Here is a 21,943-nt window from a genome sequence, read left to right as displayed (position 1 = left end):
ACTCCATGCTTGCACTGAGCACCACCTGCTATCATGTATACATCTACTGAGCACTTTTCATTTTTGCTTTCTTTCAGCGTTGTCTGACAGTGTGTTTTGCACTAAGCAGCAATTTGCTAATGTTGTAAAGCTGCTCAACATTTGGAAATAAAACCCATTCTGATTCTGCACAAAGAAAGCTCAGTGGTGGAATCAAATATGACATTTCAGTCAAAATTCAAGGTATTTATTCTATTTCATATCATTTATGAGCCCTGTGTGAAAGCTTTAGTTACATTTAAGGGCAATATCCCAAAAATAAGTCAGAGATTTGATCCGTGTGTGTTTCAGATGAAATGAAGACAAACTGATGCAGTAAATCTTCTCTTATTGATGACAAAACTGTGCAGCATAATTCACTTCAGATGTTGCAGCTGTGAGAGCATAAGCAGGCTGATGTTTGGAGGCTCTAACAGCAGAGAGATGATACAGAAACATCTTTAGAAAATACTGACACACTTATGAAGGGACAACTTTGTGTCTAAATGAGCTGCACACTTTCCCCACTGAAACCAGCACAATCCCACTGATGAAAACAATATTTGAACTACATATATTCTGGATAAATCAAAGCATTATCAAAGTTGTCTGTGGTTCCCTTATTTTTCCTTGGTTCCCTGTCAGATCCTGCAGGACGAACAGCAGTGAGTGGTTCCTGTATGCAGCTGTTACAGGTTGTGTTGGAGATGCTTCTGCAGATACAGGAAGCAAATATAAAAGTGTTTTCAGTGTTTTTAGCAGTCCCTCAACTACAGAGAGCTGTCTGCTCTCCTCTGCATCTCTCAGCTGCTGCTGGCTCCTCTTCCTCCTCCTCCTCCTCACACACTGTCCTGGATCTGTCCTGGTGTCTCATCAGGGGTGGAGAGCCTCCGTCTCCTCTCACCTTCTCAGGCTCTTCTGACTCTGGACACTTGCAGAAAGGAAATCAACCACAGCAGTCAGCAACAAAAGCAGCAGAAGTTTATCAAATCTGTGTGAACTTGCAGGATGAAAACACCGTTTTCTCTTATCGTCACACAGACACACTTTATGTGTTTGAATCAGAGAGAAACAGGATCCTGCAGAGTGTTGGTCTTTATAACAAAGGTGACAGACTCGGGTTGTTTGATATAAGCCTGACAACAACAGCAGGAAACAGCAGGAGGACTTCTCCATCTACTGTCTGTCTCATTGTTAGCGCTTTTAAACAGGATGAGAGCTCTTTAAGGACAAACTGCAGCACAGCATGCTTGAGTCTGCGTCCTCACCGCAGTTCGCGGGCCACATATTTGCTCAACCGTCTGCTCGGTGTTTCCTGAACCGTTTAAGTACGTTTGGCTTCACAGCGACAAACAGACGGAGCTTCGGCAGAAACCTGAACGAACTAACGGAGAAAGAGCGCGTTAAACGCGACCTCACTAACGTCACGTAACTTAGCCGAAGGGTCGCTAAATGCGACTTTAAGACTTCTCATTATGCTAACATTTGTTCCGCGGTATATTTGCAGTGGGACAAAAGCGCCGCGCTCACTTTGAAGACGGTATTTCTGCGCTTCACTTCGGCCGTCCGCCATTTTTCTTCAACCGCTGACTCGCAGTGAATCCTGGGATATGGTGAGGGCGCGGCTTCTATCCGTGCGCTCGTGCGTTCTGTGTGGCGTCACTGGCAGATCAAAGGAATCAGCTTCTGCTTCGATCGTCACAGCCACGTCACAGGCAGGGGAAGCTTAAATAGGAGCGCTCACACAGAAACATCACTGCTCATCTGTTTGCAAATGTTCAACAGTCGGCGTTCTCCCAACAAGGAAATTATCCAGCTGTTCTCTCAAACCCAGAAAATCTAATGTGCGATACAACCATGTCAACACGCAGCGAAAACGAAAATACAGTCGTGGTCACACCAGACCAGATTATGCCACCTTTCAACAGGTGCTTCCAAAGGCTCTCTGGAGCTGAGTGGAGCATGATAGAAAGTGGCACATGCGACTCAGGCGTCCGAGCGGTGCTCGCTGATATGATTTGTGAAATCATTCAGACCGCCTCTAGCAGAATCCTCAAAAATGCCCTTCCTGTTATTCAGGATCGCATGATGAAGGAAGATCCGGAGCCTTTAGGTGCGGGGAAAATAAGCCCGTCCCTCGGAGACTCCATCTCAGCCGCCATCGCCGGCGCTCTTAACGTCCCGGAACAGCGACCTGAGAGCACCGACGAGCTGACACGGATGGTTGAGGAAGAGATCTCCGAAAAGGTCAGCTCAACGGTCAAACTCGTTAGAGAAAGCCCCGATCTCCCGCAAGACCCCGCCGTTTATGTCAGCGGCAAATGTAGTAATATTAAAAAGCTGCACCGCATGGTTTGCCACGCTGCCTCGTGCCTCAAAAGGCACGCGCGTGAGCTGTCGAGCGGCTCTGATTCCGGTACAGAAAGTACGGATTCAAAGATGTCCGTGCAATCAGCAATCGCAGAGATTTCTGTGATTCTGTCATCAAGGAGCTCAGATGGAGAGATGACAGATAAAGATGAGGAAGAAACTCTAACAGAAAAGGACGAAACAAAACGAGCCGCAGGAAGCCAAAGTTTCCGGGCTGCAACCCCAGTAGAAGTGGTTGCAGCTGACATCGTAAATGAGATCATTGGCGACATGGATGTAAGCAGCGAAGAGCCCTGTGAGAGGAGTCCTGCCTTTAATGCAGGATTAATTACCAACAAGCTGAGAGACTTCTTCTCCAGATGGTTGCAATCCACCTCTCACTCCCGGCTCAAAGCACGCAAACAGCGCTTTTCCATGTTTGCCAGAAAACAATTTGAAACAACGAAAAAAGACCTGAGAAAAGTAATAAAGGCAAACAGAAAATTTCTTGTTTGTCTGAAAAACATTTGCAAGGACCCCAAAGGTGACACGGTGCCCTCTGATAAAAGTACGGTTTCCAGCCGAAACACACTGCTCCGTTACATACGCTCCTCTCCCGTCGACTTCGACGCGATTAGATCAGACGTCAATCAGTTGTATGAGAAATTAACAAAGAAAGAAAAAGTCTTCAGCATCCACAAAACAGTGGAAAACTTTAGAACTGGTGGAGCAACCAGAGATTTCACTGTGGAGTTAACGGCAAAAATGTTTGATCTACTTATGACGGATCGACTGTATCAAGTCCCCGAACCTGTAATGGGTAGATCCCTGTCTGACACCGTCATCTGCAGGACTCCACAACCAGCACATGGATCAATGCGTCCCTTTTCTGCTGAAGTCCTCTATGTGCTCGTAGAAGACGCAGTAGAAAAGTTTGTACAAAAACTTTTACTCTGGGTGGAGAACGAAGACGAAGATCACCTGATTGAGGACAAAATTTCTGTGACTGTGGAAGAAATCCAGAACATTATTAAAAGAACGAGGAAAACAACAAAGGAAACCAGCACAGATTCAGATGGAAGTGGAAGAGAATCTGTTCCGACACCTGTAACACCAAAGTCTGGGAGCAGTACCCCAGAAAAATGCTTTCTGGTACCTTTTCAGTCACCTGATCAGTCACCTGATCAGACACCTGATCAGTCACCAAAGTCTGGGAGCAGTACCCCAGAAAAATGCTTTCTGGTACCTTATCAGTCACCTGATCAGACACCTGATCAGACACCTGATCAGTCACCAAAATCTGGGAGCATTACCCCAGAAAAATGCTTTCTGGTACCTTATCAGTCACCTGATCAGACACCTGATCAGACACCTGATCAGTCACCAAAATCTGGGAGCAGTACCCCAGAAAAATGCTTTCTGGTACCTTTTCAGTCACCTGATCAGACACCTGATCAGTCACCTGATCAGTCACCAAAGTCTGGGAGCAGTACCCCAGAAAAATGCTTTCTGGTACCTTTTCAGTCACCTGATCAGACACCTGATCAGTCACCAAAATCTGGGAGCATTACCCCAGAAAAATGCTTTCTGGTACCTTATCAGTCACCTGATCAGACACCTGATCAGACACCTGATCAGTCACCTGATCAGTCACCAAAGTCTGGGAGCAGTACCCCAGAAAAATGCTTTCTGGTACCTTTTCAGTCACCTGATCAGTCACCTGATCAGACACCTGATCAGTCACCAATGTCTGGGAGCAGTACCCCAGAAAAATGCTTTCTGGTACCTTATCAGTCACCTGATCAGTCACCTGATCAGTCACCAAAGTCTGGGAGCAGTACCCCAGAAAAATGCTTTCTGGTACCTTATCAGTCACCTGATCAGACACCTGATCAGTCACCTGATCAGTCACCAAAGTCTGGGAGCATTTCCCCACAAAAACGCTCTGCCAGTGTTTCAGGCTCACCCAAGGATTCCTCTGACATGTCAGAGATGAGGTCTGTATCAGCGTCATCTTCTGATGCTGAGAGAATTTGCAGTGAACTCGCCATTCTCCTCATGATGAGAGTCATCAGAAAATCTAACCCTGAAACTCACCACTTTTTTGCCAGTGCAGCATGTACTACAAAAGAACCTGAGGCGATCCTCAAGCGTCTGAGAGATCTGATGCAGCCTGAACTCAGCAGCACAGAGTCCGTCACAAGTCTGATGAATGACAAGAAAAAGTTCATCAAGAAAATGACCAAATGCCTCATCAAGGAGTTTGGCTCCCCAGACACTGTGTTAAAGGCTGCGATGGCAAAGGATGCGTCTTTTGATGAGGTTCTGACAAAGCATCTACAAATGCGCCTCGGAGTCATCCCCGGTCCTCCCAAAAAGTCCAAAATTTCCAGGTTTTTTTCAGCGTTGGGAAAAACTCTGCGAAAACCCTTCAGGTGGTTCACTAAAGCCAGAGATGATTGAAATGACCATCCTGGCTTTTCCCCGCCGCCCTGCTTCTTTTAACATCTTGAAGCAGAATTTTAGCACCAAATCCAAATTCTAACAACTGTAGTTCACGCCATCTCGTCTCCTTTTTGATTTCCATCCCCCCCAACCGGTCGCAGCGGATGGCCGTCCCTTCTGAGCCCGGTTCCGTTGGAAGTTTCTTCCTGTTAAAAGGGAGTTTTTCTTCCCCACAGTCGCCTCGTGCTTGCTCAGAGGGGGATCGTTTGATTGTTGGGGTTCTCTGTAGTACTGTAGGGTTTTGACCTTACAGTACAAACAGGGAGGAGACTTTGTGATTTGGTGCTTGATTATGCAAAATATCTAATTTGGCATAAAATAAAAATTTAAAATAATTAAAAATACATTCCGACTTTGTTTGTGTTTTTCTTCTGTTGTCAAATATGTAGAAAGTGTTGCACGTGTGATTTTAGTCATTTAGCATCAACATGTAGCCAACATGTGTCTGTTTGTGATCCTGCTGCATCTGTTTTTGTCTGATTTGTAATGATAATAATAATAATAATGATAATACTTTTTATTTATAGGCGCCTTTCAGACCCTCAAGGTCACCTCACAGTAGCACGTAAACAATACCATGAAAAACATAAGAAAAATGTATATATAGCAAACATGGTAGATAAAATTTAGACATAAACAGTCATAAAAGTATAAAAGCAAATATAAAACTGAGCAGGTAAAAATGGCCTAAGACAGATCAGCTGTATGCAATTCTAAACAGATGGGTTTTGAGTAGTGATTTAAAAGTATTGAGACAGTGTGTGGAAGTATGCCCTAAGAGTGGGGCTTTCCCACACTGCGTTGGCGTTATTCATTTTCAAGCTGATATCATTTGTACAGTTTAGTTTTCTGTCTATTGTTTTTCTGCACACAGTATACAGCAGTTCCTGCAAAATAAAATGGATGTAAGGAAATCCATTACAAGCTGTAAATCTGCTTGAATGAAGCTGTAGTTGGTGCATTTGGCCTCTGGGAGGCAGTGTTGCATTCAGCTTCTACTTTGGACCAAACGCTGATGCAGATTTGAGCTCAGGTTAAACTGACTGAGAATGAAAAATGCAGGTGGAGCCGACAGCAGACCCTTTAAGTGCTCATCTGCTTCAGGTACACCCACCATGCACAAGCAGCTCACATGAACTGGGTGAAGGAGGCCGGACAATCGCATGAAGTGGGTTTTCAGAGGATCTCTGGACTGAGCTGAAGCAGTTTGGACCCTCTGAGTAAAAACACATAAAAGCTGGTTGACACCTTCTGAGTCTCGGCTCGTGTTCAGTCATCCTTTCTCTTTAATTCGCCTGTTAAAGCAGGAGAAATTGTTTTTCTGGTTTGGGATCAGGCAGACTTCTGCATCGGGGTCAGGAAACACAGGACAGACATGAGAGGCTTCTTTATTATTACAAAGATGGTTTCAGACTGCAGTTTGGTTGTTGTTACATTCAATAAAGTGTAAAAGTGTTCATGTTTGACATGAGATGGTCAAACTTGTAGATGCAGGGAGTTTCCAATAAGAAAGAAGCTCTAAAATAACAAGACAGGAAGAGTGTTAACACACACACGGCAATACAAAAAGAGAAGTAAGTGGATTATTCTGGACTGAGGTCAGATTGTCTTTGAGGAAGTTTAAAGTTAAAGAAAATGTGGAGATCATCAAACATCGTTTCCAAGCTAATGTCCATGACCCACATCAACTCATGGACTGAACATACACACACACAACCACTAGCACTTTATACAGCCTCTGTAGAAATTAGCCACATATCTCACTGATCTAAACTGCACTACTGTAAACGCCGTGTAGACAATCATACTGTACAATACAATAATTATAATTCTATAAACGGTTTATAGAAGATCAACCATCTTCTATAAACCGCATGCAAGTTATAAGCAGCTGTTTATAACTTGCATAGTTCATATTGATATCCTGTTCATAGCCTGTATACTCACTACAGCCTGTACATACTTAGAGCTTATTCATGACATACAGTGGGGCAAAAAAGTATTTAGTCAGCCACCGATTGTGCAAGTTCCCCCACCTAAAATGATGACAGAGGTCAGTAATTTGCACCAGAGGTACACTTCAACTGTGAGAGACAGAATGTGAAAAAAAAAATCCATGAATCCACATGGTAGGATTTGTAAAGAATTTATTCGTAAATCAGGGTGGAAAATAAGTATTTGGTCAATAACAAAAATACAACTCAATACTTTGTAACATAACCTTTGTTGGCAATAACAGAGGTCAAACGTTTACTATAGGTCTTTACCAGGTTTGCACACACAGTAGCTGGTATTTTGGCCCATTCCTCCATGCAGATCTTCTCGAGAGCAGTGATGTTTTGGGGCTGTCGCCGAGCAACACGGACTTTCAACTCCCGCCACAGATTTTCTATGGGGTTGAGGTCTGGAGACTGGCTAGGCCACTCCAGGACTTTCAAATGCTTCTTACGGAGCCACTCCTTTGTTGCCCGGGCGGTGTGTTTTGGATCATTGTCATGTTGGAAGACCCAGCCTCGTTTCATCTTCAAAGTTCTCACTGATGGAAGGAGGTTTTGGCTCAAAATCTCACGATACATGGCCCCATTCATTCTGTCCTTAACACGGATCAGTCGTCCTGTCCCCTTGGCAGGAAAACAGCCCCATAGCATGATGTTTCCACCCCCATGCTTCACAGTAGGTATGGTGTTCTTGGGATGCAACTCAGTATTCTTCTTCCTCCAAACACGACGAGTTGAGTTTATACCAAAAAGTTCTACTTTGGTTTCATCTGACCACATGACATTCTCCCAATCCTCTGCTGTATCATCCATGTGCTCTCTGGCAAACTTCAGACGGGCCTGGACATGCACTGGCTTCAGCAGCGGAACACGTCTGGCACTGCGGGATTTGATTCCCTGCCGTTGTAGTGTGTTACTGATGGTGACCTTTGTTACTTTGGTCCCAGCTCTCTGCAGGTCATTCACCAGGTCCCCCCGTGTGGTTCTGGGAATCTTTGCTCACCGTTCTCATGATCATTTTGACCCCACGGGATGAGATCTTGCGTGGAGCCCCAGATCGAGGGAGATTATCAGTGGTCTTGTATGTCTTCCATTTTCTGATGATTGCTCCCACAGTTGATTTTTCACACCAAGCTGCTTGCCTATTGTAGATTCACTCTTCCCAGTCTGGTGCAGGTCTACAATACTTTTCCTGGTGTCCTTCGAAAGCTCTTTGGTCTTGGCCATGGCGGAGTTTGGAGTCTGACTGTTTGAGGCTGTGGACAGGTGTCTTTTATACAGATGATGAGTTCAAACAGGTGCCATTCATACAGGTAACGAGTGGGGGACAGAAAAAGCTTCTTACAGAAGACGTTACAGGTCTGTGAGAGCCAGAGATTTTCCTTGTTTGAGGTGACCAGATACTTATTTTCCACCCTAATTTACGAATAAATTCTTTACAAATCCTACCATGTGGATTCATGGATTTTTTTTTCACATTCTGTCTCTCACAGTTGAAGTGTACCTCTGGTGCAAATTACTGACCTCTGTCATCATTTTAAGTGGGGGAACTTGCACAATCGGTGGCTGACTAAATACTTTTTTGCCCCACTGTACCTTCATACCATGAACATTGTAACAGACCCATTTCTGTAATACATCTATATTGTGGCTAAAGCACTTTCTGGATGGATGCAAACCGCGTTTCATTGCCTTGTACTTGTGACGTGTGCAATGACAATAAAGTTGAATTCTATTCTATTCTCGTGGTGCAATGTGAAGGTTTGGCCAGCAGATGGCGCCATGGTCTTAAACTCCTTAGAGTGTTACTGTGGAGGTGAAGGGCTGGACTTTTAAATGGTCAGTCACACATTTTCAGGAACAACGATGAAGACCTGAAGGAAAACTCGATCATTACCACTCAGACCTTTTCTACTGTTAGCATCTCTGAATAACAAAAATGTTATTGTCCAACAAAACGAGCATTTTTCTAAAGATAAAAAAAAGAGTCAAATCAACCTGTGAACATCAGCCATTAAAAATCAGCTGATCAGTCACTTCCTGGTGGGCAGACTAAACCGACCCAGAGTCACAGCTCCCAACTTTGGAACAGCTTTCCTCAGCCCATCATTTACTTTATCTCATTCTCATGAAAGCCCCTCCCACGGTAAAAGAGAAAATAACAAACAATTATTCAAAACACATGATCATTATGAAAAGGAAAAGTAAAGACATGCATCTGTAAACACATCAGCCATGTCCATGTCAGGGCAGCGACTGCTGACAACTCATTTTATAGATGAGCTTTAATCTGTTTCCTGTTGTTTTTGGCTTTTGTTCCTCTAATGTCTGTGTGTGTGTGTGTGTGTGTGTGTGTGTGTGTGTGTGTGTGTGTGTGCGTGCGTGCGTGCGTGTGTGCGTGTGTGTGTGTGTGTGTGTGTGTGTGCGTGCGTGTGTGCGTGCGTGTGTGTGTGTGTGTGTGTGTGTGTGTGTGTGTGTGTGTGTGTGTGCGTGTGTGTGTGTGTGTGCAGCAGTGAATGCACCGCTGTGTGGACAGGTACTCTGGTCTTAATGTGGAGTTTTATCAGACTGTGAAACACTTTGTGTTTTAAAACAGAAAATATTTGATCTGAATTTATTTTGAAAATCACCGTCACACAGCCGTCTCGTCGCTTTCACAGATTTTTCTGTGAACAGATGAGCAGCAGAAGTTTTCAGCATTTTACATTCAGATGTTTCACAAACTGTTGGATTGTCTGTCTGGGATTTCATAGCCAGTCATGTGACTGCTGTCCTGCCAATCAGCTTCACTGTATGTGAGACGTCTTATTGTTTAGCATTAAACTTCATGTTGTCTCAGCCTTTATGATGTGTGTTACTGGCATCAAATTCAAAATAAGAGCATAAAAATGAAGCAACTGAAAGTTCTGACAGGACAATAAAATATCAATAGACTTTATTGAATAGAGTTTACAATGAAGATGGATGCAGAGCCATGACTGTAGTTTACAGAATCAAACAGCAGCAGAGACATTTCTGAGACAGAAAAATGTATATTTAATATGATAATAGAGAGCATGAATGCCCGATTCACTGACATATACGGCATATCTACTGTTATATTGCTGGGTGCTCATTTGAACTATAAAGTATGAAGTCAAAAAGCTCAGACATCAGGCTGCTCTGAACACTCAGTTTCACCTTTTTCTCCTCTTGAACTTTCATATGTAGAGACAGGATATCATGAACATTTATATCTGAGACACAGAAGGTCCGCCCACCTGCTCACCTGCAAACTTTAGCTTCACCAATCAGAAGAAACAAAGAGGCATAAAACAGCTCGTCAGACACTCTGTGATCTGAGCTTAGGATAAAGAAGGATGATTTCCAACTGTCAGTCATGCAAAGCTACGCTGTTACAGTCCAGCAGTCAGAGTACAGAGATGGAAATAAGTTGAATTACACAGCAGATCATCTGAGGAACATCAGCCAATAACGTTCAGACTAAACCGCCACAGTCTTCCTTCTCACAGTAAGCGGCTGTCTCCTCCTCTCTGTGGAAAACCTTCCCATCAGGCTGCGTCCTCCACCTCAGCTTCACCTCCTCTCTGATCCCTTGCTCCACCAGCTTCTCCCTCACCTGAAACACAGTTTTCACACATTAACAGAAGCTCCTCATTAATCAGCCGTTGTTTCTGTAGTGAGCAGAAAACGTTGTTCGTGCTGTTTCTGGGGAAATGAACTAAATGAACTGGCTGGGGATGAAACTGAAGTCTGGAATTAGGCCTCATTGCCTGTCATTGGTTCACGTCGTCTCCTCACAGTAATCTGAAATTAAATGACTTCTTCAAGTTACCAGTTAAAAAAGGTTAAATAATACAAATGGATGGGATTGCATTAAACGAGCCCCGTATCTCTGCAGCTGTGTGCTGTCACGTGTCCCTGAACCTGCACAGACTCACTGCTCTCTATCATTTCACAGTAGTTATAGCGGTCTGTTCCTTGTATCGGGGCCCGTGTGACCTCTGACCTGCTGCAGGATGGATTCTTGCACTGTGGGGTCGTTCAGGTCTGCAGATCCCGCCCTCAGCTGAACCTTCACTGACCTCGAGGCTGAAGGTTTGACATCTGCAGAGAAAGAAAAGCCCGATGAGCCCAGGAGGACCAGACTGTGCAGAAACACAGAGGACAGACTCACCTCTGGAGCAGAGGAAGGGGCGTTGGTCACTACAGTTATGACTGTTGAAGGAGCCTGTTGATCCGACTATTGTGGCACAGTTTACGCTGTTATCAGGCTGCCCGGGCCCCCACGGCAGGTTGGAGGCTGTGCTCGAGTTTGACCACGTCCAGTATTTTCTGTACAGTCCAATCCAGGCTTCATAATAAGATGGCATCATAGAAGCGACCTGGGTGTTGTCCTGCGTGTTGGTGATGGTGCTCAGGTCTGTGTACGTCTGTCTGCAGTGAGACTGAGCATCAGACCAGGTCATTGAGTTCTTCACCAGGATGTGTTTGTTAGTCGCAGCTGAAACAAAAGATCAGACGGATTCAAACCTGCAGCTAAAATGTTCAGTTTGTCAAACCCTGGTACCAAAGTCTGAAACACTCACCGTCATAGCAGACAAAGTAATAAGTAGCTGAGCACGGTTTTGTGGACCATGATCCAGATCCAGTTATTATCACACACTCATCAGTCCCTGGCTGTCCCGGTGACCACATGTTAAACCAGGATGACTGAACTGGACCAGTTTGAGACCATTCCCAGCTCCTGGAGAGTCCAATCCACGCCTCGGTGCTCCCCGCCCTTTTCTGAGCTTCCTGGATGAGAGCTGAGCTGTTAACGATGGCGAGGTCAATGTACTCATCTCTGCAGTATTGCTGAGCATCGTTCCAGGACTTCTGCAGGTCAACCAGGTGGAGCTGTCTGACTAACTGATCAGACTGAAGATGGCAGACCATCACGTAACCTGAGAGGACACGAGTCAGTCAGCGCGGTCACAGACTCACCTCAGCTCGACTATTTTAGTCATCAGGAGAATAAATTCTTTACATAATACCACAACGCAAACTTTTTGTTGACATCTTTAAAGACGTGAATATATGTTAATATATGTGTCCTTCAAAGGATGTGTAACTCGTGTACTGGTTAAAAGCTGTTTTACGGTGCCTGTGGACACCTACACACTGGTTTCCTGCTCCAGGGCGAAACTCTCACATCAGCTTAAAAAGCTGCTTTAACAGTGCTAAGTTTGTTTTTCACTCTGGCCTTATTGCACATGTATTTGGACGATTTTTCCTCTTCAGTGTGCACAATGAAGGAAAACGACGTGTTAGTGGTCGAGGCTCAAAGCTGAACAACACGTGCACTAGGGCTGGGCCATATTATACCGTTCACGGTAATACCGGTACAATGTTAGGCAACGATAAGAAAATGAAATATCGTAACAGAATATGGGTAAAACGCGCATGTGCAGTGCCTTTGTTTTCATACGCACATGGCAACGGAGAATGAGAAGGGGAAAGTGGATCGTTGAGTGAAACGGATGAACCAGAATAGGTTTGTAAAAATGGTGCAACTTCAGTGACGTGGAACTGGTTTGGTGTTTGTCCGTCAGATCGTTCAGGTCCCAAAATCAAACAAACACTGCAGCGTCACTGAGAGTTAAAAACTGTCTAAATCTTTCATCTTTAATAAAACGATCAGCATTGCTGATTTACCAGGTGTAACTATGAAGTTTAACATCCAAGCATCCATGAAAACAGAATTTATTACATTTAACAGAGTTAGAAGTTAGCAGGAAGCTAGCGGAAGTTAGCTCGCTAGTTTCGCTTGTTCTGACTGAGAGATTTCTGAAAAAAATTCAAACATACTGCTCTGCTATCACTTCCAACATAAATGAAGACAGGAAACTAAACAGCTGTGATGTTTGTAAAGTTACTGAAGTTGGGCTAGCTGGTATATAATGATGTGCTACGTGATCGCTAGCAACACAGCTATGTTAGCATAGCATAAACACTGAAGCTGGAGGATGAACACTAACACTTTTCCACTCGATAAAAGTTAACGTGAAGGTTCCTGATGGTTAGAGACAAATACAGTCGCATGGCAGGATGCTATAAACGGACCAAACTCATCAGGAGAACAACTGAGATTATCCATCCACAATACGAGGTTAGTCATTAATGTACTGCAACAACATGGGAATAGAGCAGCTGTGATAGAAAACAGCATTAATGAATCGATGGTACAGAAGTGGAGGAAGCAAGAAGAATGAGTTGAATAAAGTTTGATTTATCTGACTGCTTTGTTTCCCTTAATGTGTCTTATAATCCCGTGCACCTTATGGTCCGAAAAATACATATTTGACTTTTTTATTTGGCTCACTGCAGTTTAATGTTGCAAAGCTCCTCTTTTTAACTTTGGTGGATGTTATACTTGGTTATGCTCAGGATATGTCAGCCCATTTCTACTGGAAATGCCTTTTGGTTAAACTTTCAGCAAAGAATTTGCATTTGCATTGTTAAATGTTTATATAGCTTTAATGCACATAAAACAGCTGCTTGTTTAAGTGAAAATAAATGGATGGGTTTTTGTGCGCTAGCAAAGTTGTGGAGTTGTATTTTGTCTCACATCAATTATATTGTCAGTTATATCGTTATCGCAAAATTTCAAATTTATATCGTGATAAATATTTTTGGCCATATCGCCCTGCTCTAACGTGCACACGGACGTGCTAAAAGCAGTCAGGATCTTTTTCAGCGGGCTGACGGGTTTGCAGCGTTTCAGGCTTTCAGTCAGATTTCTACACAGAAAATAAAATCAAGACGTGTTTTTCTCAGCAGTGCACACAAACAGCCACGTTCATGCACTGACTCTTCCCTCCTTTCTTTCTTTACTCTTTTACTTCACTTTATACAAACTGTTACAAACTGCCGACTATTAAACTGTCAATCAAACTTCTAACTGGACCCAAAGAAACCTTTAGAAGTTCAGTTGACATGACAAAGGTCTTTGGAGATTGTACGAGTGTTCCTGTGACTGCTTGAAGCTCGTTTACAGACACCTTTAAAATAATCCCTATGGAGCAGTTCACTTTGTGCTTTCTTTGACTTTCTGATATCAAACGTTTTATTCAAACTGTAAATGAGGCGACTGAGATGAGTTCACAGACCTGAGAGCAGCAGCAGGATCAGTCCACACCTCTTCATGACTGAGAGCTGAAAAACTGTGAAGACGTCCTCATGAATCTCATCTGCAGCTGCTCGTTCATTATTAATCATAACACTTAAAGCAGCATCAACAAAGAGGCAGCTGTCTCTGTCATTCACTCCATTTCTATCTAATCTAATCATTCAAACAAAACTATCAAACATATTCAACATTTGAAACGTTCAACTTTAAAAATGTTGTCTTCCTTCAATTATCATCATTTTGTTTATTAGAATACCAGACAATGAATGTGTGAGATTATCAAATAAACCAAACATATGCAGAACATACCCGACACGATGAGACGTCTGTGCAGCTGTGACACAGTCAGAACTCTTCATCTGATATAAATGTCATCCTCGCTCCTCCTCCCACGTCCATCAGAGACTTTGTAAAAGTGGTTTTAGAAAGCAGCCCAGTGGTCATTAAAGTGCATTTGATTAAAGATGCTCAGAGTCGTTTAACTGAAGATGACTTATTCAAAGTTAGTACAGATGCAAACAGACTGACGTCTGGCAGAACGGGCTGTGAACTGGAGCTAAACGAGGTCACAGGCGTCGAACCATGAAACTAGGACTGAGGTTAAACGCAGTAAACGGGCCGTTCGGTTTCAGGCTTCAGTGTCTGTGAGAGGAAGAACATGCTCCTCCTCCTGACTGGAGGTCAGCGTGTCTGCTGCATCATCAGCAAAGATGGACGCACTTGGAAATGTTTGCGTCTTCATTTTAATCCAAGGCCGAGGTTTGCTTGCTGTGCATGTGTTTGCATGGATACAGCGCTGATTCTCTGCCGACCACTTCAGTCTTATTTGAATAATGTTGTGATGATGACGACACAACCCGACACATTTCACATGTCAGTTCCAATCATAGACAACAAACAGTTTTTATTTTGTTCTTTGTTTGTTTGGCTTCAGCGTCTTTTTAATGATGTTACAGTTTTAGTGCATCTCCTCTAAAAGTGCAAAACGTGCTTTGAGAGTCTCACACAGCACCACTCCCAAAGATGGAGGCTCAGTCACAGACAAATAAAATGCACTGATTTTAAAGTCACCACTAAATTTCACTGAAAGAAAATAAAATGTGGTTTGTGTAGCGCCTCACGATGCGAAGATCACGAAGTGCTTCACAAAGAAATACCAAGAAATGCAAAAGATAAACTTGGTTAAATATCATTATTGGATGTGCTGCAGATGGTCATGTTGATACAAGACATACCTGTTGCAGTGATCACACGGTGAACGGTGTTGCCACGGCAGCCGGATGCCAGCTCGTTGCCCGTGGTGACGGAGAAGTCCACCTTTGCCGGGAGTCAGCGTGGGTCTGTTCTGCTCGACGCCGGCGGTGCCGAGGAAGGAGAGAGCGCTCCTCTATTTATTTTCAGTCTTTAGTTTCATTCGATGGAAACCTTTAGATTTCCTTCTTGTTAGGACTCAGAAAACTTGACTATCCACATGACAGAGCACTCGGTCTCATATCTGATGATGTGTAAGATCAAGAGAAGATCAGAAATGAGGGTAAACCTGAAGTCTGCTTTGGATTATTCTCTTTAACAACCAGTTGGCAACATTCTAGTTTTGTGTTTTGAAGGTTTGAGTACTTGCAGCCACCACGAGTACATGAAAAAGGACTCGAGGTCTTTTTAAACCTGTATTTCCATCCTGTGCGAGCGCAGCCGACAAACAGACATCATGAAAACGATTCAACACAAAAGCACCCAGTTCTGAGTTAAACTGTTTTCTATGTGAAAACTGTCGTTTCAGCTGCGTGAGAGAAACATTACAGCCATGCGCTGAGTCGCCTTAGACAACAATGATGCTAAGCTTAGTAAAACAGTTTGCTAGTGTAGCTGCTGACACTAGTCTCATTTCAGTTTGATGGTACAAACGTATCAGGAGTGACATCATTGATATTTACTAGATACAGAACACAGTGAGCCTACACTGTTCACTGCATCACTCCATGCTTGCACTGAGCACCACCTGCTATCATGTATACATCTACTGAGCACTTTTCATTTTTGCTTTCTTTCAGCGTTGTCTGACAGTGTGTTTTGCACTAAGCAGCAATTTGCTAATGTTGTAAAGCTGCTCAACATTTGGAAATAAAACCCATTCTGATTCTGCACAAAGAAAGCTCAGTGGTGGAATCAAATATGACATTTCAGTCAAAATTCAAGGTATTTATTTCTATTTCATATCATTTATGAGCCCTGTGTGAAAGCTTTAGTTACATTTAAGGGCAATATCCCAAAAATAAAGTCAGAGATTTGATCCGTGTGTGTTTCAGATGAAATGAAGACAAACTGATGCAGTAAATCTTCTCTTATTGATGACAAAACTGTGCAGCATAATTTACTTCAGATGTTGCAGATGTGAGAGCATAAGCAGGCTGATGTTTGGAGGCTCTAACAGCAGAGAGATGATACAGAAACATCTTTAGAAAATACTGACACACTTTATGAAGGGACAACTTTGTGTCTAAATGAGCTGCACACTTTCCCCACTGAAACCAGCACAATCCCACTGATGAAAACAATATTTGAACTACATATATTCTGGATAAATCAAAGCATTATCAAAGTTGTCTGTGGTTCCCTTATTTTTCCTTGGTTCCCTGTCAGATCCTGCAGGACGAACAGCAGTGAGTGGTTCCTGTATGCAGCTGTTACAGGTTGTGTTGGAGATGCTTCTGCAGATACAGGAAGCAAATATAAAAGTGTTTTCAGTGTTTTTAGCAGTCCCTCAACTACAGAGAGCTGTCTGCTCTCCTCTGCATCTCTCAGCTGCTGCTGGCTCCTCTTCCTCCTCCTCCTCCTCACACACTGTCCTGGATCTGTCCTGGTGTCTCATCAGGGGTGGAGAGCCTCCGTCTCCTCTCACCTTCTCAGGCTCTTCTGACTCTGGACACTTGCAGAAGGAAATCAACCACAGCAGTCAGCAACAAAAGCAGCAGAAGTTTATCAAATCTGTGTGAACTTGCAGGATGAAAACACCGTTTTTCTCTTATCGTCACACAGACACACTTTATGTGTTTGAATCAGAGAGAAACAGGATCCTGCAGAGTGTTGGTCTTTATAACAAAGGTGACAGACTCGGGTTGTTTGATATAAGCCTGACAACAACAGCAGGAAACAGCAGGAGGACTTCTCCATCTACTGTCTGTCTCATTGTTAGCGCTTTAAACAGGATGAGAGCTCTTTAAGGACAAACTGCAGCACAGCATGCTTGAGTCTGCGTCCTCACCGCAGTTCGCGGGGCCACATATTTGCTCAACCGTCTGCTCGGTGTTTCCTGAACCGTTTAAGTACGTTTGGCTTCACAGCGACAACCAGACGGAGCTTCGGCAGAAACCTGAACGAACTAACGGAGAAAGAGGCGCGTTAAACGCGACCTCACTAACGTCACGTAACTTAGCCGAAGGGTCGCTAAATGCGACTTTAAGACTTCTCATTATGCTAACATTTGTTCCGCGGTATATTTGCAGTGGGACAAAAGCCCAGCGCTTACTTTGAAGACGGTATTTCTGCGCGTCACTTCGGCCGTCCGCCATTTTTCTTCAACCGCTGACTCGCAGTGTATCCTGGGATATGGTGAGGGCGCGGCTTCTATCCGTGCGCTCGTGCGTTCTGTGTGGCGTCACTGGCAGATCAAAGGAATCAGCTTCTGCTTCGATCGTCACAGCCACGTCACAGGCAGGGGGAAGCTTTAAATAGGAGCGCTCACACAGAAACATCACTTGCTCATCTGTTTGCAAATGTTCAACAGTCGGCGTTCTCCCAACAAGGAATTATCCAGCTGTTCTCTCAAACCCAGAAAATCTAATGTGCGATACAACCATGTCAACACGCAGCGAAAACGAAAATACAGTCGTGGTCACACCAGACCAGATTATGCCACCTTTCAACAGGTGCTTCCAAAGGCTCTCTGGAGCTGAGTGGAGCATGATAGAAAGTGGCACATGCGACTCAGGCGTCCGAGCGGTGCTCGCTGATATGATTTGTGAAATCATTCAGACCGCCTCTAGCAGAATCCTCAAAATGCCCTTCCTGTTATTCAGGATCGCATGATGAAGGAAGATCCGGAGCCTTTAGGTGCGGGGAAAATAAGCCGTCCCTCGGAGACTCCATCTCAGCCGCCATCGCCGGCGCTCTTAACGTCCGGAACAGCGACCTGAGAGCACCGACGAGCTGACACGGATGGTTGAGGAAGAGATCTCCGAAAAGGTCAGCTCAACGGTCAAACTCGTTAGAGAAAGCCCCGATCTCCCGCAAGACCCCGCCGTTTATGTCAGCGGCAAATGTAGTAATATTAAAAAGCTGCACCGCATGGTTTGCCACGCTGCCTCGTGCCTCAAAAGGCACGCGCGTGAGCTGTCGAGCGGCTCTGATTCCGGTACAGAAAGTACGGATTCAAAGATGTCCGTGCAATCAGCAATCGCAGAGATTTCTGTGATTCTGTCATCAAGGAGCTCAGATGGAGAGATGACAGATAAAGATGAGGAAGAAACTCTAACAGAAAAGGACGAAACAAACGAGCCGCAGGAAGCCAAAGTTTCCGGGCTGCAACCCCAGTTAGAAGTGGTTGCAGCTGACATCGTAAATGAGATCATTGGCGACATGGATGTAAGCAGCGAAGAGCCCTGTGAGAGGAGTCCTGCCTTAATGCAGGATTAATTACCAACAAGCTGAGAGACTTCTTCTCCAGATGGTTGCAATCCACCTCTCACTCCCGGCTCAAAGCACGCAAACAGCGCTTTTCCATGTTTGCCAGAAAACAATTTGAAACAACGAAAAAAGACCTGAGAAAAGTAATAAAGGCAAACAGAAAATTTCTTGTTTGTCTGAAAAACATTTGCAAAGGACCCCAAAGGGACACGGTGCCCTCTGATAAAAGTACGGTTTCCAGCCGAAACACACTGCTCCGTTACATACGCTCCTCTCCGTCGACTTCGACGCGATTAGATCAGACGTCATTCAGTTGTATGAGAAATTAACAAAGAAAGAAAAATTCTTCAGCATCCAAAAAACAGTGGAAAACTTTAGAACTTGGTGGAGGCAACCAGAGATTTTCACTGTGGAGTTAACGGCAAAAATGTTTGATCTACTTATGACGGATCGACTGTATCAAGTCCCCGAACCTGTAATGGGTAGATCCCTGTCTGACACCGTCATCTGCAGGACTCCACAACCAGCACATGGATCAATGCGTCCCTTTTCTGCTGAAGTCCTCTATGTGCTCGTAGAAGACGCAGTAGAAAAGTTTGTTACAAAAACTTTTACTCTGGGTGGAGAACGAAGACGAAGATCACCTGATTGAGGACAAAATTTCTGTGGCTGTGGAAGAAATCCAGAACATTATTAAAGAAACGATGAAACACAACAAAGGAAACCAGCACAGATTCAGATGGAAGTGGAAGAGAATCTGTTCCGACACCTGTAACACCAAAGTCTGGGAGCAGTACCCCAGAAAATGCTTTCTGGTACCTTTTCAGTCACCTGATCAGACACCTGATCAGTCACCAAAGTCTGGGAGCAGTACCCCAGAAAAATGCTTCTGGTACCTTTCAGCACCTGATCAGACACCTGATCAGTCACCTGATCAGTCACCAAAGTCTGGGAGCAGTACCCCAGAAAAATGCTTTCTGGTACCTTTTCAGTCACCTGATCAGACACCTGATCAGTCACCAAGTCTGGGAGCAGTACCCCAGAAAAATGCTCTGGAACTTGATCAGACACCTGATCAGACACCTGATCAGTCACCAAAGTCTGGGAGCATTTCCCCACAAAAACGCTCTGCCAGTGTTTCAGGCTCACCCAAGGATTCCTCTGACATGTCAGAGATGAGTTCTGTATCAGCGTCATCTTCTGATGCTGAGAGAATTTGCAGTGACCTCGCCATTCTCCTCATGATGAGAGTCATCAGAAAATCTAACCCTGAAACTCACCACTTTTTTGCCAGTGCAGCATGTACTACAAAAGAACCTGAGGCGATCCTCAAGCGTCTGAGAGATCTGATGCAGCCTGAACTCAGCAGCACAGAGTCCGTCACAAGTCTGATGAATGACAAGAAAAGTTCATCAAGAAAATGACCAAATGCCTCATCAAGGAGTTTGGCTCCCCAGACACTGTGTTAAAGGCTGCGATGGCAAAGGATGCGTCTTTTGATGAGGTTCTGACAAAGCATCTACAAATGCGCCTCGGAGTCATCCCCGGTCCTCCCAAAAAGTCCAAAATTTCCAGGTTTTTTTCAGCGTTGGGAAAAACTCTGCGAAAACCCTTCAGGTGGTTCACTAAAGCCAGAGATGATTGAAATGACCATCCTGGCTTTTCCCCGCCGCCCTGCTTCTTTTAACATCTTGAAGCAGAATTTTAGCACCAAATCCAAATTCTAACAACTGTAGTTCACGCCATCTCGTCTCCTTTTTGATTTCCATCCCCCCCAACCGGTCGCAGCGGATGGCCGTCCCTTCTGAGCCCGGTTCCGTTGGAAGTTTCTTCCTGTTAAAAGGGAGTTTTTCTTCCCCACAGTCGCCTCGTGCTTGCTCAGAGGGGGATCGTTTGATTGTTGGGGTTCTCTGTAGTACTGTAGGGTTTTGACCTTACAGTACAAACAGGGAGGAGACTTTGTGATTTGGTGCTTGATTATGCAAAATATCTAATTTGGCATAAAATAAAAATTTAAAATAATTAAAAATACATTCCACTTTGTTTGGTTTTTCTTCTGTTGTCAAATATGTAGAAAGTGTTGCACGTGTGATTTTAGTCATTTAGCATCAACATGTAGCCAACATGTGTCTGTTTGTGATCCTGCTGCATCTGTTTTGTCTGATTTGTAATGATAATAATAATAATAATGATAATACTTTTTATTTATAGGCGCCTTTCAGACCCTCAAGGTCACCTCACAGTAGCACGTAAACAATACCATGAAAAACATAAGAAAAATGTATATATAGCAAACATGGTAGATAAAATTTAGACATAAACAGTCATAAAAGTATAAAAGCAAATATAAAAACTGAGCAGGTAAAAATGGCCTAAGACAGATCAGCTGTATGCAATTCTAAACAGATGGGTTTTGAGTAGTGATTTAAAAGTATTGAGACAGTGTGTGGAAGTATGCCCTAAGAGTGGGGCTTTCCCACACTGCGTTGGCGTTATTCATTTTCAAGCTGATATCATTTGTACAGTTAGTTTTCTGTCTATTGTTTTTCTGCACACAGTATACAGCAGTTCCTGCAAAATAAAATGGATGTAAGGAAATCCATTACAAGCTGTAAATCTGCTTGAATGAAGCTGTAGTTGGTGCATTTGGCCTCTGGGAGGCAGTGTTGCATTCAGCTTCTACTTTGGACCAAACGCTGATGCAGATTTGAGCTCAGGTTAAACTGACTGAGAATGAAAAATGCAGGTGGAGCCGACAGCAGACCCTTTAAGTGCTCATCTGCTTCAGGTACACCCACCATGCACAAGCAGCTCACATGAACTGGGTGAAGGAGGCCGGACAATCGCATGAAGTGGGTTTTCAGAGGATCTCTGGACTGAGCTGAAGCAGTTTGGACCCTCTGAGTAAAAACACATAAAAGCTGGTTGACACCTTCTGAGTCTCGGCTCGTGTTCAGTCATCTTTCTCTTTAATTCGCCTGTTAAAGCAGGAGAAATTGTTTTTTCTGGTTTGGGATCAGGCAGACTTCTGCATCGGGGTCAGGAAACACAGGACAGACATGAGAGGCTTCTTTATTATTACAAAGATGGTTTCAGACTGCAGTTTGGTTGTTGTTACATTCAATAAAGTGTAAAAGTGTTCATGTTTGACATGAGATGGTCAAACTTGTAGATGCAGGGAGTTTCCAATAAGAAAGAAGCTCTAAAATAACAAGACAGG

The 21,943-nt window shown here is 44.0% G+C and overlaps 1 protein-coding gene and 1 long non-coding RNA gene across 3 annotated transcripts; both read right to left on the bottom strand.

Moving 5' to 3' along the window:
* Positions 1 to 9,781: 9,781 nt before the first annotated feature.
* Positions 9,782 to 15,276, bottom strand: LOC120718807 (C-type mannose receptor 2-like). 2 transcript variants are annotated; one of them, XM_040007517.1, is made up of 6 exons: positions 14,350 to 15,276; positions 14,021 to 14,074; positions 11,459 to 11,815; positions 11,047 to 11,373; positions 10,879 to 10,976; positions 9,782 to 10,488 (listed from the first exon to the last, which is right to left on the bottom strand). In XM_040007517.1, exons 2-6 carry the CDS (start codon positions 14,055 to 14,057, stop codon positions 10,348 to 10,350), a joined length of 960 nt encoding a protein of 319 aa, XP_039863451.1. In that variant the 5' UTR covers positions 14,058 to 14,074; positions 14,350 to 15,276; the 3' UTR covers positions 9,782 to 10,347. The 2 variants fall into 2 exon arrangements, with proteins under 2 accessions (XP_039863451.1, XP_039863450.1); XM_040007516.1 differs by having other exon boundaries at positions 14,021 to 15,276.
* A 948-nt stretch (positions 15,277 to 16,224) lies between these two features.
* LOC120718808 lies at positions 16,225 to 17,674 on the bottom strand. The gene is made up of 2 exons (XR_005692561.1): positions 17,567 to 17,674; positions 16,225 to 16,966 (listed from the first exon to the last, which is right to left on the bottom strand). It is a non-coding gene; the product is annotated as an uncharacterized LOC120718808 (long non-coding RNA).
* Positions 17,675 to 21,943: the final 4,269 nt, after the last annotated feature.

This window comes from Simochromis diagramma, unplaced genomic scaffold (assembly GCF_900408965.1).
Source record: "Simochromis diagramma unplaced genomic scaffold, fSimDia1.1 OVJJ01000190.1, whole genome shotgun sequence".
In the NCBI taxonomy this organism is placed as follows: Eukaryota; Metazoa; Chordata; class Actinopteri; order Cichliformes; family Cichlidae; genus Simochromis; species Simochromis diagramma.
This window is presented reverse-complemented; position numbering and strand designations above follow the sequence as displayed.

What these genes read in the sequence shown, in the direction of transcription:
- LOC120718807 (XM_040007516.1), bottom strand. Translation starts at nt 14,201, where the DNA reads ATGATTAGATTAGATAGAAATGGAGTGAATGACAGAGACAGCTGCCTC. An exon ending in GATCCTGCTGCTGCTCTCAG is followed by an intron (nt 11,816 to 14,020) that starts GTCTGTGAACTC and finishes GTGTCCTCTCAG; the next exon opens with GTTACGTGATGGTCTGCCAT. An exon ending in AAGAATCCATCCTGCAGCAG is followed by an intron (nt 10,489 to 10,878) that starts GTCAGAGGTCAC and finishes ACTGTGTTTCAG; the next exon opens with GTGAGGGAGAAGCTGGTGGA.